This window comes from Bactrocera dorsalis, chromosome 1 (assembly GCF_023373825.1).
Source record: "Bactrocera dorsalis isolate Fly_Bdor chromosome 1, ASM2337382v1, whole genome shotgun sequence".
NCBI classification, from domain to species: Eukaryota; Metazoa; Arthropoda; class Insecta; order Diptera; family Tephritidae; genus Bactrocera; species Bactrocera dorsalis.
The window spans coordinates 87337720-87354670 of record NC_064303.1 but is presented as its reverse complement, the minus strand read 5'-3'; the positions used below and the strand labels follow the sequence as shown (position 1 = coordinate 87354670).

Below are 16951 nucleotides of genomic sequence, written 5' to 3'. Positions count from 1 at the left end.
TATTGATTAATAAATTAATATCGATTAATTAATTGTTATCGATAAATTAATTAATATCGATGAATAAATTAATATCGGTAAATAAAATGATATCGGTAATTAAATTGATGTCGATAAATAAAGTAATATCGATAAATAAATTAATACCAATAATTAATGAATATCTATAAATTATTTGTTATCGATAACTTAATTAATATCGATGAACAAATTTATATCGATGAATATAGTAATATCGATATATGTATGAATTCATATCGATAAATGAATTAATATTGATCAATAAATTAATACCAATAATTAATGAATATCTATAAATTATTTGTTATCGATAACTTAATTAATATCGATGAATAAATTGATATAGATTAGTAAATAAATATCGACGAATAACGTAATTGCGATATATAACTAAATTTCCATAAATTAATTAAATTGATTAGTAAAATAATAACGATAATTGTGTTCATATCGATAAATTAATTAATATCAATAAAAAATGTATATCGTTGAATAAAGTGAAATCGATAAATTAATGAATATCAATTAATTAAACAATAATATCGATTAGTCTTCATCCATTCCGAGTATAATTTTTATAAAAAGGATCCGTAATAGGGTTGCCTTTATATGTTCCAATACTAGTAGTATTCCCTTAAGGAACTTCCTGTAGGATGAGTTTGTTAAAAAGCCGTCTTTATTCACTTTTTCGTTTACTTGTTAAGAGTAACATGGGGTTGTGGACTTTTTGATGCCATATGTTTCAGATTTTCTTACTGAATCTTAACTTGTCATTATGTAAGTTTTAAAAAAGTTTAGCTGAAATGCTAGACAATAAGCAATGATATAACTGATAAAATGTAACAAAGTCAAAGTCAGCTAGAGAAAATAAGATAATAAGAAATGAAAATCTACGAGTACAGGGTGAAACTATTTTATAATGTTCAAAAAAATTATATTAGAGATAATTTTTCTTGTTATGTTCTCATTATTTTTTCGAGCATTTCAGTATTTTCGGGCAATATTGCGTTGACTTCGGCACAGCTGATTGCCTTCAGCCCATTAATAGTCAATTCATTGCTAGTGTTTTCAAGTAATCCTGCGGAATTCCATCAAAAATATTCAAAACTGAAGATCCGCATAGTCACCTCTTTTAACATCAGGCGCATAGAAAATAATTTTTAGCTTTGTCGGGTAGACATAAAGCGGCTCTTGTTGTACTGATCATATAATCACGTTGTATAGATCTCGAATTCATTTCCTTCTTCCTCAAATACGGTGAAAAGTGCAAAATTGGTCTTCCCGGTCCTTTAAATTTAGTTTCCAAAAATCAGTTTTAGAGTCAGCCATTCGAGTGACTGTTTAACTATATTCATAATGTTGTTCCAGTCGGATACGGTTAAATCGACTCAGTTCTCCATTTTTCATATTAATATATTTTATAGAATCTTCGACATTTCGTTCTGGGTGTTCCAAACTTCATGGCAACTGAATAATCTCTATGCAGGATATAAAAATTAGTGCAAGTCCTAATGATAAACAATAAATAATAGAAATGACAGTTGTGAAAACTAAATGTCATAATTATTTCCCTTTAGAGCGCACTTAGTTGAAGTTATTAGCGGAATTAGTCGTCAATTTGTTCAATTATTTCTACATTAATAACCTTTGTTGTTTGTGCATTGTTTTATATGTATGTGAGCGTATGCGTATTTTATTTGTTTCAATTAATCCATAGAATGCTAAAAAGCTTTATTTGCATTTTTATTTATTTATATTTTTTTGTAGTATTTAAACAAGTCCTGGTAGACAAAAGACTAATAAGCGTTTTTCATCTACAGCTCTTTACACTCTGGTCATGGCTGCCCGTCAGGATAACAATGTATCAGCCGGTACTGCTTTACACCACAGAGGAACACGGTTGCTCGCTGACCACCTTCTATGTGCGCGTCGAGCAACACGAGCCCACGCTCATGATGATCAAAACGTGCAATAATGAGGTAACACATAACTATTTTTTTATTTTAAAAAATTTATTTCAACAAAAAAAAATATTCTAAAATATTTACTTTGCTTGGCAGGTCTTTGGCGCCTACTGCTCAACCCGTTGGTTCGAACGCAATGTCAAAGATGACAAAGGCCAGCGTCAGGCTTACTTTGGCACTGGCGAGACCTTCCTCTTCTCACTCTATCCGGAGCGCGCCAAGTACCCGTGGGTCGGTATTGAGAATGAGAAGGATTTGGGGCATGCGTCGGAGCTTTTCATGGCAGCCGATTCGAAAATGATAACCATCGGTGGCGGGTAATTATATAACTTATAACTTATGCTATTTAAATACTGATGTTACCATTCTTCGACCTACAGTGAAGGCCAAGCCATTTGGATGGACGAGAACATACGATTTGGCAAAACGGACAGTTGCAAGACCTTCAACAATCCACCGCTCTGTCCCTCTGGTGATTTTGAAATACGTGTACTAGAAGTGTACGGCTTTGATGGCATCTAAGTAGTGTATGCACGTACAAAACACATGCAACAAACACACACACAGACACTGAACCAAAAAATAATCGTACACACCTAGCCGCAAATCCGCAATGTATGTGCCACTTTTGTTGCAAAGTATTTGTTGCTCGCAATGGCTCAATCCACCAGGCGTTATAAAGCGATTACTCTATGTTTTTGTAATTTTGTTTTTGAAAGACAATGAGAGACCGCTGATCGGGTCTTTTTGAATGTTGCTTAGCGAAAAACAAAACAAGGGGGACATGAAAACAGCACGAAATATTGTAAGCAGCACGCAGCGCGAAGCACGATGTGTGTTCGATTCGCCTACAATTCAATGCAGAGAAAATTTTAAATCTAAAACGAAAATATTTCATTCGAAATTGCCCGCCGAGAATGTCTTCTTTTGCGTGATGAGGATGATGCTGATGATGTTGACGGCTTTGCTGATTCGGTTGTTGATGCTAATCAGCTGTTTTGTGGAGCAGCATAGGTAGAGTGAGTTGTTCAAGGCGCAGTATTTTACGTATACATATATTATTACATATACCTATACATATAACCTATACATTAAACAAGTAATTCTCGTGGCTGGATTGCCAACGCGCTATTTGATGAGTGTTAGTAGTAAACAGAAATTAATAGTAATACATATATACATATATATACCTATATAGTTGTAGTAACAATAGCTGATATACAAATATATAATACATGTTGTTGTAAAACGAAGCAGCAAAACAAAGAAATACTCGGTGAATGAAATCAATGCAAGCAGTAAAATACTTTTATTATAAAAAAGTAGAAATAAATGAACAAGAAATGAGTAGCGCATGGCGTTGACAAACCATAAACAATAAATTTGCATAATCATTGTACGCGTTGGAAAATGTTAGTTGCGCGCCTTGTGCTTGTGTGCCTGCAAACAAGCAGCTTAAATACGAGAAAATATAAAAATGTGAGACACATGCTCCTAAAGACGACGTTAAATTTGAAATTAAGTAATTTTTAAGTTGCCAACTGTGGACCCCAACTTGTTTACTATACCACTTTGTTAACAATTACTGTTTTTTATTGCTTTAAAGCCATTTGGTTGGTGAAATGTACGATGTAGTTCTTCCTAATTGTGTAAACACAGCTTGCATTTGGCAAATGAAATTGGCACACATTTTGTGAAGCTCAGCTGATTGCAGTAAAGTGCAGTGCAAAAATATGTTGAGACACAACAATGCGAAAATTGCCGTCGCCAGCTGAAAAATGACAATTACAAACAGCTGACATATAACATTTACAAACAGGGTTGCAAATTTTTAATTCAAAGATTTTGCATTATAAATTAATATAATATGAAAACATATTGAATTAAAAATTGAAAAAAAATAAATTAAGATTTTTTTTAATTCAGATTTTATGAATTAAAAAATTAAAATTTAATTTAATTTTTTTTTGTTTGAAAAATTAATATGAATTGAAAACATATTGCCTTAAAAATTTAAAATTCAAAAAATTATTTTTACTCATTACTATTTTTGGATAAAAAAGAATAATTCTAAATTTTTGGTAAATTTTTTTTTGTATTAAGAATTTATATAATTTGAGCCCGAATCGAATTAAAAGGTAAAATTTCATTTTTTAATTCCGGTTTTGGGATTAAAAGGGTTAAATCCAATTTTTAGGTATTTTTTTTGTATTGAAAATTAATGTTATTTGAAAAAATATTGGTTTAAAAATGAAAAAGAAAATAAATTTTTATTTTGCGGTTAAAAAGAATATAAATTCTATTTTTGGTAGTTTTTTTGTATTAAAAATTAATTTAATTTGAAATCACATTATATTAAAAATTAAAATTGAACGGATAAAAAGTCCGGAAGGAAGACAAAAAGATTGAAATACGTTTTTAAACCGGTTTTTTGGATTACATTTTCTTATTTTTTATGCGTGTTTTTGATAATATTTTTTTCAATCTGTTATATGGAAGTAAAGATTTATTGAGAGAAAGAAAACAAATAAATAAATACAATTTTTAAGATTAAAAAAAATGTTCCAAAAAAAATAATTCAAGTTTTAATTAAATATTATTTTTTAATGTATTATTTGCAACCCTGCTAAATATGCACATATGTATATGAAAAAAAAAAACACTAAAAACACGAGCAACAATTCAGCTTGGCTTTGATGAGCCCTCTTACTTTTCACAACTGCTCAAACGTAAGCCTTTTGTAAATATTTTTTGAATTCATACACGTTTAGTATTGATTCTTACCTTGCTGAGATTGTAAAATGGTAAAAATTAGCTTCAACTGAATATGTTTTACTTCGAAACACACATTTTCTCTTAAAGCCTTCAATTGAGCGATATCAAGGTTTGACAATCAGCGTGATATAAAATTAATTTCTGTAAAAAGTAATTATGAAAACAGCAAAACCGACGTTTTGTGATGCTCAACCGTAGAAATTCTTACGTAATTTAGTGAGCACTAGTAATGCGTCTAAATAAAGCATAAGCTTAGTTAGCATAACTAACGTTAACAAATTTCAACTTAGATATGTATGCATAAATGTTTATATATTTAGTAAAAAAAAAACAAACGAAACACTCAATTTAAATGAAGGATATGAAAAACGTCCGACTGATTTTGATATAACTTCTATTGTAACCCTCATTTAAGTTTATTATTATTATGTAACATTATTACATTATATAATAATTATTGCTATCGTCACTATTACTGCAAACACAACAGTTATTGTTATTATTATTATAATTATTATTGTTGTATACAAGCGTTTTTTAAACATTGAAGGAATTGTATAGCCGCAACTGAAGAATTGTGTTGTTATTGGTTGAGATAGATGTTCACTGTGTTGTTAAAGGAATTTCCGTTACTTTATTTTTTAAGTTACCTATGTATGTATGTCATTCGTTCTTGTGATTACTTGTAAAATGTGACAAGATTACAATGTTGATTACTTTTGTGAACTCGCATTGAATTATGATGAACTGCTCAATTTTTTCGAGCGCACTAACAAATTATAAAAGCACACGCAAATGTACATATGTGCGTGTATATGTGTAACTTGTTATTTCACAAGTTGGTTTTTTTTTTGAAAATGTCTGTTGAAGTTTTGGATTTTGTTAATACAAAATAAACATAAATTTAAACTTTGACTAAATGATAGGACTTTTTCCATGTATGTATATAGCATGATATTTTTTAATATTTTGCCTTAAGCAGCTAAATCTAAAAGCTTGAAAAGGCGATATTCTATTATAAAATTTTCTGCACTACAAAAACGCTTTGTATAGTTTTTCCATAAAAACATTGCTTTAAAAGTTATACGCAGTTAAAGTTAGGCATCAAATCTACTGAGCAATCATACAAGTGAGTTATGCATGCTATGTTACTCATACGGCATGGTGTACTATGTACTATGAATTTGAGGCATAACTTTAACAGCGTATAACTTTTAAAAGAAAGGTTTTAAGAAAAAAATTATTAAGAGATTTTTTGTAGAGCAGAAAATTGAGTATTGAAATGTCACTTCTTCAATGTTGTAGGTTTATTTGTTTTGAGGAAAAAACGTATTGCAAAAATATTAAAAAATCTCATGTAAAATATAGGGGAGAAGTAGAATGATTTAGACACGATTTAAATTCAAAATAAAGCACTTTTACATTGTTATATTTTCTTTAGTGCAAAAACTGAAATTTCGCAGGCCGTTTGCAAAAAAATATCAACTTATGAAATAATGAGCACCATAGCGTATATACATTTATATGCATGAAAGCTAAAATGCAAAAAGAAAAAAGAAAACAAATTAAAAAATATGTTATACAACTTGTAAAATTAAACATCAATATACATAATGAATATTTATTTATGCATATTTGCGAAACAACTTGCACTACTAACAAATAACGCGTACTAACATTATATACAGCAAACGAGAATCATTAATTATTAGCATATTAGGAGCAGAAAGCAAATATACTGCATTGATAAGTATAAATAAATGTTTTTGCTAGTTTACTAAGTGTGTTAAGAGATTTACTTTATAGAATTATAACAATTAGCTACATATAAACAAAAGTATATATATAGTATATAGTATGCACATATAATCATAACGGTGTTTATATAGTTGCATAGTTGACACAATAAAAACGAGGAATGAAACAGAATAAACGAAAGCCAACACAGCCAAAGGGCAGCAAAAAACAAACAAAAAAATAAAATAAAATAAAAAAAGAGCTAAATACCCAAAAAAGCAAAAAAGCATAAAATAATAAATGAAGTAATGAAGAAGTAAAGTGTATAGCTATTGCTAAGAAAACACCAAAATTTGCATGTAATGGTCAGTACAGTTGCGCCGCATTGCTCTATGAAGTTGATATATATACATATATACATACATATTATGTATATATAATGCTGTAATGTTAATTTGTAATGAATGCCAAGCACAGGCATGTTTTTTGTAAAAGTAATTGATTATCAATTAGAGAATTAGTTAGAAGCCGTTATTTTTTACTCATACCTTTTTGTTTGTGTTTTTGTTTTTGTTTTTCATATATGCTTTGTAAATAATTGCACATAATACATAATTGATCTCATTTCATTACATTTAATTGCTAATTTCAAATTGAATTAATTAATTTAAAATGAAAATAATTTCAAATTGAATTAATTGCAGCACATAAATTGTTGTTAATAAAAAAAAGTAAGAAGGGTTGCTTAAGCTTCTTAATACTAATAGAGCTAAATATGACTAGACGATTTACGCATAGTATTTATTGTTATTTGTATTTTTTAGGAGTTAATGTGGCGCAAATGTGGCCGCTTGAAATGTATTATTCAAAACTATTACGAAATAAATATATAAACACAAGCGTGTAATACAAATTGTACACAAGAATTTTGATATTTCATGTTTTTCATTTTCATCTTGTTATTTTGCAATATAATTGTGGCATTATTGGCATTAAGTGAGATGACTGAGCTGCTGTTTAAGCCGTAAAGTAGCGATGAACTTGCAGGCATAGTATGGAAGCAAAATTTGAAAATGAACAAAAAGAGAGAAGTGCAAAGAAGCGATGAAGTGTAACTTTTAGCAGATTCTTTATTATACTACTCGAGTTGATCTAGTTAAATCATGTGTTTTGTGCAAAAATTCATTATTTATTAAAGCCTTAATTTCAGTGTGTATAAATGTGTGTATCGTGATTTATTGCTGCGTGGCAAATTATATTAAATAAGAAGGCACCCTAAGGCCATTTTCTGAAGGAATTTGGAACATATTGAATAATCCTGTACAGATAAAATGGCTTTGGAACTTATTGACTACGCAGAGAGCTGCATGGTGACCAAGTGCGCTTTACTATTGGCTGCTAAAAGCTTAATTTAGAAACTTTGTGCGTGTGTGGTGTATACTACAGCGTTTTGACTATATATTAATTATAACTTAAAAAAAAATCTTTGAACTGTTTTATCGAAGGGATCGAAACCCATATCGTCATCTGAAATGTATGAATTCTCTTAAAGAAGACACATTCCATTTGTATTAGGAGCTGCGTGTTAAATAATTATTCAATTAAAAGTTAAATTTTCAGTTTTTAATTCTGAAAATTAATTAAAATCAAATTTTAAGTTTTTAATTCAAAAAACAAAGTATTAAAACTTAAATGTTCATATTTTTTCATATATAATTAAATATTAAATTATAAATAAATTTTTAATAATTAATTATATAATTCAAAAATCAAATTTTTTGCTTTATTTCAGATTTACATTGAATTTTTAATTATAACTAATTTCTGTAATTAAACAATTTTTTAATTATGTTTAAAATTAAATTTTCAATTAGTAATTTAAAATGTTGGGATTAAAAATTAAATTTTCATTAATTAATTAAATTAGAATCAATAATTAATTGTTTAAACTAGGTTAATTAAAATAAAATTTTCAGTTTTTGGTCCCTAAAATTAAATATAAAAAATAAAATTTAATCCCAAAAATGAAATATTAAAATTAAAATGAAAATTTTCTTCCTTTCAATTTTGGAATCTAAAATTAAAATTTTCGTATTTTCAATTTAAAAAATTAAGATTTAAATTTTCATATTTACTTAAAAATTAAAATTTTCATCAATTCAATTTTTAAAAATTAAATTTTAATTTTTTCATATTTTTAAATCTTAAAATGCAAGTTTCAATTTTTTATTTCAAACATATGTGTTTAAAAATTAAGAAAAAAATTTTATTTAAAAACTGTAGTAACAAATTAAATTTTTTTCCCAAATTGAAAACTGGAAGACAAAGTACAATATAATATAGTAAAGATGAAATATTTCTTACTGAAACAAAATAATTCAAAGCAATTTAATATAAGTAAAACAAAAGAGCTAAACTAGGTAGCTTTTTCATTAAAAATAAGTTGGATAATTAAAAAGTTTGTTATTTTTTTTCTAGTTTTGAATTTTTTTATCCGATTTTTGGGATACATTTTTTTTATTTGTATCTTTTAATTCCGAATTCGGAATTACAGTTTTTTACCAAATCGGTTATTTTTTATATTTCCATCACGATTTCAGTTTTAATTTTTTTTCGATCCGATATTCGGGATTAGATTTTTTTTAATTTTATTATTATATTAATAATTTTTAGTCCGATTTTTGAGATTAAAAATTTTATTTTTATTTTTCAGTTCCGAATTCGGGATTACAATTTTTTTTACTTTTCAATTGTTTTTTTTTAATCCGATTTTAGGTTTTAAACACTATTTTGGATTAAGAATTTTGGGATTAAAAAAAAAACAAACAGAAAATTTTATTAGAATGTTAATTCATTTATTTTTGCAATGCATATTTGAAAGAGTTTAGTGGTGTTTAAAATTCAATTTTTTTCTAACTTTCCTTTTTTTTAGTTTTTATCATATACATATGTATGTATGTACATATGAGAAACTTAACGAATTTTGAAAAAAATATATAAAGAATAAAATTACACGGTTATACTGTTACATGGTATAATTCCTGTATTCAAAGGTACTATATTCTCGATTTTCAAAAAATTTTATTTTTTTTTTGTGTCCTGGAGCCATTTTTTTAACAGCTTATTGATACTATTGAGGATTAATCTGTATATTGTCTATAATTCCTCTATATATAAAGCAACATTTACCAAAGCTATGAGGTAATTTATGCTTAATTACTATAATTTGCCACGCCTTCGTGAGATATACATATCGCTCATTTGCTGCAAGACCGGCATAAATCAAAAAACGTGATTTTTGAGTTAATGCTGCAGAATTGTTCGTTATATCATACTTCATATTGAGTGAAAAATTCATATGAATACCTCTTATATGCTCCGCTTGAGAAGAGGTGTAAGGTTGGAGTCACCGTGTAAGGTTGTAGTAAGTTGAAAACTTTAAACGCGTTTTCTGGCGAATCGATTTTTTTGAGTTATGACGACGTTGCAGCAAATGAGCGATATGTATGTAAGCCAAAACACAGCAAAACAAAGAAGTTTTCAAACTTGTCTGCAATTTCTTGCATACCTTTAGGCGCAGCTACAGTTTTGTGTGCGCTCATGCTACTCCAAATGTTATAAAGCTTGGCTTTTGTTATTCTGTTTTGCTGTGCAACAACATATATAATATTGATTTTACATTTAAATATTTGAATTGCATGAAATATAAGTGCGTTTTGAGAAGCAAATTTTTAGTGCAAACATCGACTTGTTTAAGTTTATTATGTAACTAAGTAAGCATACTAAGTGCGGTGTTAAATCACATAGGCACATACAAGTATAGTCATACATACATATGTTAAGAGCGAGTTCTTGTTATTTTTTACTAAACTAAATAGTCGTCAAGTTATATGACGATTTTTGTTTCATGCTTTTTGTTTCTTTTTCACGAAGAAGAAGAAGTGTGCCATGAAAATGTTCCCTTTTTGTTTTTTTTCTTTAAATCTGTTAACAACATTTGTTTACCGTTTTCCACTTAGTTTGTAGCAGAGTTGAGTCATTGAGGCGCCAAGCTATGTGTTAATGGAAGTGTTTGCTGCAGTTGTTGTTGCAGTTGTTGTTATGCAAATGTGTTGTGCTGTGCAGCTGAGAATTCAACAATATTTATCAGTATTTTTATGATTAGTTTTTCACGAAATTTTGTAAGATTTTGTATAAATTTCAAATATATTTATGATCAACTGCAGGCGCGCCTACATTCACATATACAAGCGTGTGCGTGTTTGTGCATGCATGGTTTTGTTTTGCAGCAAATTAATTTTATGTTTTTGTTATGCGAATTGAGCAATCAGTTATTAAGTAAAATAAGTTATGTAATAATTAAGTGAAATAATTTAAAGAATAATGCTAAATATAAATATAATAAATAATAGTTTAGTGAAAAATTAACAAAAATAGCAGCAATAAATATAAAATAATATTTATAATTGTTTGAAAATTACAAATAATTTAATGAATAGTAATAAAATAATTATAAAAATATTTAAGTGACAAACGAAATAAAATTATGTATTTACAGCAAGAACATGGCAACTAAATAAATATCAGAACGAAATCGTCTTTTTGTTATGCTAAATGTGTAGATTTTGAAATATGTATGTGTTAATTAAGGCAATAATTACAAATATATACTCCAATGCATACACCAAACTAAATCAAAATAGTAAATATTTATCAAATGAAAAATATATAAATTAACTAGAGCGATCTTTCTGTTTACTACTTGTTGTTGTAACTCTGTGTGTGTAGTACAGCGATTTGAAACGTGTATATTTGTTGTATATCTAGTGAGGAAATTATTTTTATAAATCATATAAATGTCATACAAATATATGTATATTAGGGTGTTGATTGGATTTTTTTGTTGCAAAAGGTATCCGAAGTTCAGTATTTGTTTTAAAAATAAGCAAACCAAAAAACAAGCTCTTTTTTCCTACTAAAATTGTGTCTAAATCAAAACTTTTTTCCCATGCATATAAGTAACTTGCGATTTCTTAAAATTTCGCTTAAAGAAGTAAATCTGGAATTTTGAAAAAAATTTATTCTAATAGAAAATTTTCGCTCTAAAACAAAGCTATTAATCTTTTTTTCCATGAAACCATTCCTTTAAGAGTTATAATCAGTTAAAGTTAGGCATCAAATGCACTGAGCACGCATAGCAGTCATTTGTGCATACTGTGTTGCTCATACGACATGGTGTACTATGTGCTATGATTTTGATTCATAACTTTAACAGCGTATAACTTTTAAAAGAAAGGTTTTATGAAAAAAATTATTAAGACCTTTTTTGTAGAGCAGAAAATTTTGTATTAGAATTTTGACCTTGTAGATATAATTGTTTTGAAGATCAAAAACTTATTGCAAGAAATCAAAAAATCCCATACAAAATATTGTATATGGGAATAGTAAGTGATTTAGACACGCTTTAAATGTAAATAAAGAGCTTGTTTACGTTGCATTATTTTTAAGGCAAAAACTTAAACTTCAGCTGTCATTTGCAAAAAAAAAAGAAATCAACTTGACAAATAACAAACACTCAAATATATAGACATACATATATACAAATATATATCAACAACAACGTATTAGCTAACATTTTTTAAATAATAAACTATTAATGTATAGCGGTACTAAACATAAATATGAATATATATATATATATACAAATATAAATGTATTGCTGTCCACATAGCTCTTACGTAATAGATTAATTATATTATACGAAGTGCGTTCGTTTATACTTCAACACACTAATTTTGAATGTTTGTTTATTTATTTAAAAAATAATAATTTGTTGCAATGCAAAATGCATTAAATTAAGCGTAATATGATTGAACATAAACTGATATACATGTAAACATTTTACTGTTAGCGTTACTATTACAAATTACATAATAAAATAATAATACGTATTATGGCTACTCCGATTATTGTAATTAAATTATTATTATTATTAAATTAAAGAAATATTCAAGTTTTAATTGCTAAATTATTGTGAAATAAAAAAATAAATCCAAAAAAAAAAAAACTCAAAAATAATAAAAAAAATACACGTATATATGAATATGTTGATAATATTATATTTAAACAAAATTGTCATAATTTAATAAAAATGCCACGAAAAATTATGAATGGAATATACACATAACGAGTTTTAATGTTTGTTTTAGTTTTTTGGCAAAAAAACATAACACATATTTTCATAAGCACTTATTGCGATGGCCTTCAGCTTCTTCAACGTATTTTGTTTTATCTTTTCGATTGACTGAAAACGGGTTGCACAGAGTGGCAATTTCAGTTTGGGGAACAAAAAAAAATTACACGGAGAAAAATCTGGTGAATACGATCGTTGATCGATGATATTCATTGCCTTTGTGGCTTTCAGCTTATCGGAACGAGTCGAGCAATAACGTGTTTCATATTCAAAATATCCACCAAAATCATTCGTACGGACTCGCAAGAGATGTCGAGCTCTTTTGTCATCTCTCTCGCACTTGCCTGACGACTTTCAAGCACTATATCCTTCACTTTTTTATATTTTCATCAGAGGCATGTCTTCAACGATCACTCGACCGTCTTTTGAAGGCTTTGTACCACTCGTTGGATATTGGTTTTGATACAACTGAATCACCATTATCCTTTTTCAAACATTCACAATGATTTCGCACACGAAATTTGTTCGATATTTTTATCTATTGTAAAAATCGCAACGCACTACTGAGGCCCAGCAATCGAGTCACATCATTACGCTTATTTTAGGATTGCTTTTCGAGTTAAGAACAATGCCTGGGTTATGGTTCCGATATTTAAATTTCTGACCCACAGCTAAATTGCTGGTACTTGGCGATTTCTTTTATTATCCGCAGTAAAGCCGATCGATTGAAATGACACTGATCGAAATATGCGAAATCGCTAGAGATTGTAAGATGTTTTGTATGGGTTAAGTTTTCGGTAACATACAATTTTGAGTAACATACATAATAATTGAAGGAAGTTTCTTTAAGCTGTCTTTTTATTTTCATAAGAAATCAGATTCTAGGATGGTTAGTTATAAGTTAGTGAAAAGTTAGTTATATATTAGATTATAAGGTCAATCCAAACAGAGATCCACTTGGACAGCTTAGCACGTCGGTCAGTTGTGTTACCTAAAACTGCTATATAATAAATCAACCGCTTACATATCGACAAAGCGCTTTCAATCCAAAAGAATTTTGGTTTGGCTTCTGTCCGTTTCTCCTATGTCTCCTGGTTTGCTGAAAGTTATACTGCCAAGATCTTCATCCGCAGCCTTGCAAAAGCAGTTCAATAGAGGAGAAAGTGCCTGAGTGTTTCGACTTCATTCTTCTCCAAAAAACTTTGCCAATTTGTGTCCGTCAAGATTATTAGCCTATATAAATGCCTATTGGACCCTGACCAGTGAGAACCCTTCTAATTGTGCCAATATGAAATTTGCTAAAGTCAAATAGTTCAGAAGATCTCCTGCGTTCTACTCTGACTTTCTACTTAGAAAAACTCTGTGTTTTTTCTTTAAAATAATAGGGAGCCTCGAAATGGATCACTCTTTTATCCCAAAAAATCAAAGCAAAACGGTGTTTAAATAAAAAGCAGACCACTTTACTAAATTAATACAGTACATATATGTTCTGCTAGCGTTTTTAATTACAAATTATATATATAAAGTGTAAAGTCATTGCTGCTAAAGTTAGTCCGACCAATGTGAGTTTTGGCCAAGCATTCGCCGTATGATGGGCTCCGTTCAGTGGCGCGTGCACATTGCAAAGATCTTCGGTGCAGACAGTACATGAAATCAAAGTGGCCCAAGGTACGTATGGATCGGGTGTATCACAAGCTTCGTCTATATTTTCTGGATCACCAAAATAACAGCTACGACGTATATAGTAACGACGGCCATCCACTGATGTAAATAAATAAATAAAATAGAGTTAAAGAGTGGTAAGCGATTTTTAATTGTATTTTAAAAATTGAGAAAACTCAGCGAAAGTTCATTGTTCTTCGCTTAAAGCTGGCTCAATCAGCTAATCCAAATTTTAAGACTACTACCACCGATAATTGGGTAGTTGAAAATGTTCAGCTCAAACAACCCCTTCCACGAGTTTAGAGTTAACATATACTAACAGTGAAGATATTCATATGCATATATACTTACAGCCTTCGTGCACCTTCGTCAAACAGCCGGTACCTGGTATGCGGCGCTCGTATTTATGCAAATATTTTGGCATCTCCGCGTCATCACAATCAGTTTGCCTGACGCCATCGGGATCGAAATATTGATTGCAGCGCGGATCATTCAGCGATTCACAGTCGTAGCAATCAATGCCGAAAGCTATTGTAATGCCATAACGGAAATGTAATGATATGTGTTTTGTTTATTGAAACTTTTCGTTCAGTTAGTGAATTATTTTCACTTACCAGTGGATATGAAGGCACAAATTGACACAAATATTAAAATTGCTCTCATCGCTAAATGAATGGTCGATCTTAGAAATAATACGATATATACGTATGTCTAGAAGAAATTTTAAACTAATTGATTCGTTTGCTCACAAGTTGTTTTCTTTGTTTCAACTAGATCATAACTAAAAATGTTCAACGAAATCGAAATTAAAGCATGAAATTGAAAATAAATTTTGTCTCTTCAAAGATCATGGTCGTGAGCGATATCCATCTATTTGATTGTATTAACATACAGGGTTTTTCAATAAGGGTGAAATGATTTCTTAACAAAAAAAAAACAAACATGTGAAGTACAACTGATAAGTTCTGAATACAACATCATTCAAATGGCCTCAAAGACATCTTTTGCAGGAACGATTTCAATGAACCCAATTTTCAATGACTTTTTTTCGAGTACTTTTTCCACTAAATAAAGTCGTATATCATGAATACCACGTTCAATATTGATTTTTAAAGCTTAAAGAGGGTTTGGTTTATTACCTGGTTCATTGCTAAAGACTATTTACTTCCAATAACCTCCACAAAAAGTAGTCGAATGCTTTTGAATTAAAACTTCTTGGAGGCCGTTCAATGTCACCATTTTTTTAAATAATCGAATCTATAAATATTTCTCGCAATAATTCGGTTGCTGCCCGTGATGTGTGGCACTTAACCCCTGCCTTGTTGACACCAGATGTTGTCAAGATCAACTTATTCCAATTGTTGCTCTCCATTGACAGTAACAATGTTACCAGCTTCATTACATTAGAAGTATGGATCGATGATTCCACCAGACCAAAAACCTCACAAAACTGTTAATTTAATGACACTTCGAAATCATATCATCCCTATTGGAAAACCCGCTATGTAGGTATGTGCCATAGGGTGGCTCAAAAATACCGAAACAATTTTTTGCTTGATACTCAAAAAAATATACTTTCAGACACCTCCACGAAAATAGCTCCAAGTATGAGTTCAAACTTCATAATTCGCTCTTAACTACTTCTGTTCTGTTTTCATAGACTATGTAGGAAATTAAATGCTCTACAAAATGGCCTTACGCAATTTTCTCGTAAACCTAACCATTTAAATGATATGAAGAGTTGAAGTTTGATTGTTTTAAGACAGATTTTATTTTTTCTTATGAATGATGAACTTAAAAGCTACAACGAAAGAAGTGATATTTAAAGATACTTTTTTAAAGTTAATCGCTGTTCTAAATGATTTAGATACCCGCATATTGCTCAAAATCTCATTACAACTTAGTTGAAATATTATGTACTTTGATAGTTTTGACTAAGATGCCCACATGGAAGTCTGGACCTTTACAAATAATTAGTATCTCTTTAGAAACACTTTAAGATGCAAACAATAGTCATAAGTTAAAAAAAATCGATCTTCTTTGCATTTAATTACAGCATAATATCTTAGAAACATTCTATGAAAATTTTAAATGAATCCAACAAATACTTTTTGAGTTATTCGATAAATATCAAAGGCTTCTCTAGCTCACTGAAACATTCGTGTGAAACTTCAAATATGTTTTTCCCAAATCTATGTTTCTTGAATATTTTTTCAAACATTCATAATTCACTGCGACCCTAATAAACATAAATACGCCTTTGTTCCTTTTTACTTATGTATGTATAAATAACTTATTAACTCAATTAGAGATTCAACTCATCGGATATGTCATTTATATGTGACAAAGATAAGAGAGTGAGAGGAAAATTTAAAAATAAAACAAAATTCTCGCAATAATTTGTTTCTAAATATTTTGCGTTGGCGCGAAATCGCTGCAGAGGAGAAGGGGGGTCATCAAATCATGAAATCTACAAAGAAAATAAAGTTTGTGTAAATACGTACATATGTACGCTGTGAATCAACCGGAAGTAACGCTCTTATATTACAAAATCAAATTGCAATGGTAACCGTTGATTCTGACCAATCCAGTGATAATT

At 29.2% G+C, this 16951-nt stretch overlaps 3 protein-coding genes across 11 annotated transcripts in view; 1 reads left to right on the top strand and 2 right to left on the bottom strand.

Annotated features, from left to right (window-relative positions):
- LOC105229173 (GTPase-activating protein skywalker) overlaps positions 1 to 7423 on the top strand; it is a 165466-nt gene extending 158043 nt beyond the window's left edge. For all 9 annotated transcript variants that reach the window (XM_049446538.1, XM_049446537.1, XM_049446540.1 and 6 more), the window contains 3 exons: positions 1842 to 2000; positions 2082 to 2302; positions 2366 to 7423. In XM_049446538.1, coding sequence (XP_049302495.1) covers positions 1842 to 2000; positions 2082 to 2302; positions 2366 to 2507 — 522 coding nt within the window. In that variant the 3' untranslated portion in view covers positions 2508 to 7423. The remainder of the gene's footprint in view (positions 1 to 1841; positions 2001 to 2081; positions 2303 to 2365) is intronic.
- Positions 1 to 16951, bottom strand: part of LOC125775787 (uncharacterized) — a 327611-nt gene that overhangs the window by 299264 nt on the left and 11396 nt on the right. The gene's annotated exons all lie outside the window — the stretch shown is intronic.
- Positions 14155 to 15150, bottom strand: LOC125775791 (uncharacterized). The gene is made up of 3 exons (XM_049446589.1): positions 14967 to 15150; positions 14704 to 14880; positions 14155 to 14451 (listed from the first exon to the last, which is right to left on the bottom strand). The coding sequence occupies exons 1-3, from the start codon at positions 15013 to 15015 to the stop codon at positions 14192 to 14194; spliced, it is 486 nt and encodes a 161-aa protein (XP_049302546.1). The 5' UTR covers positions 15016 to 15150; the 3' UTR covers positions 14155 to 14191.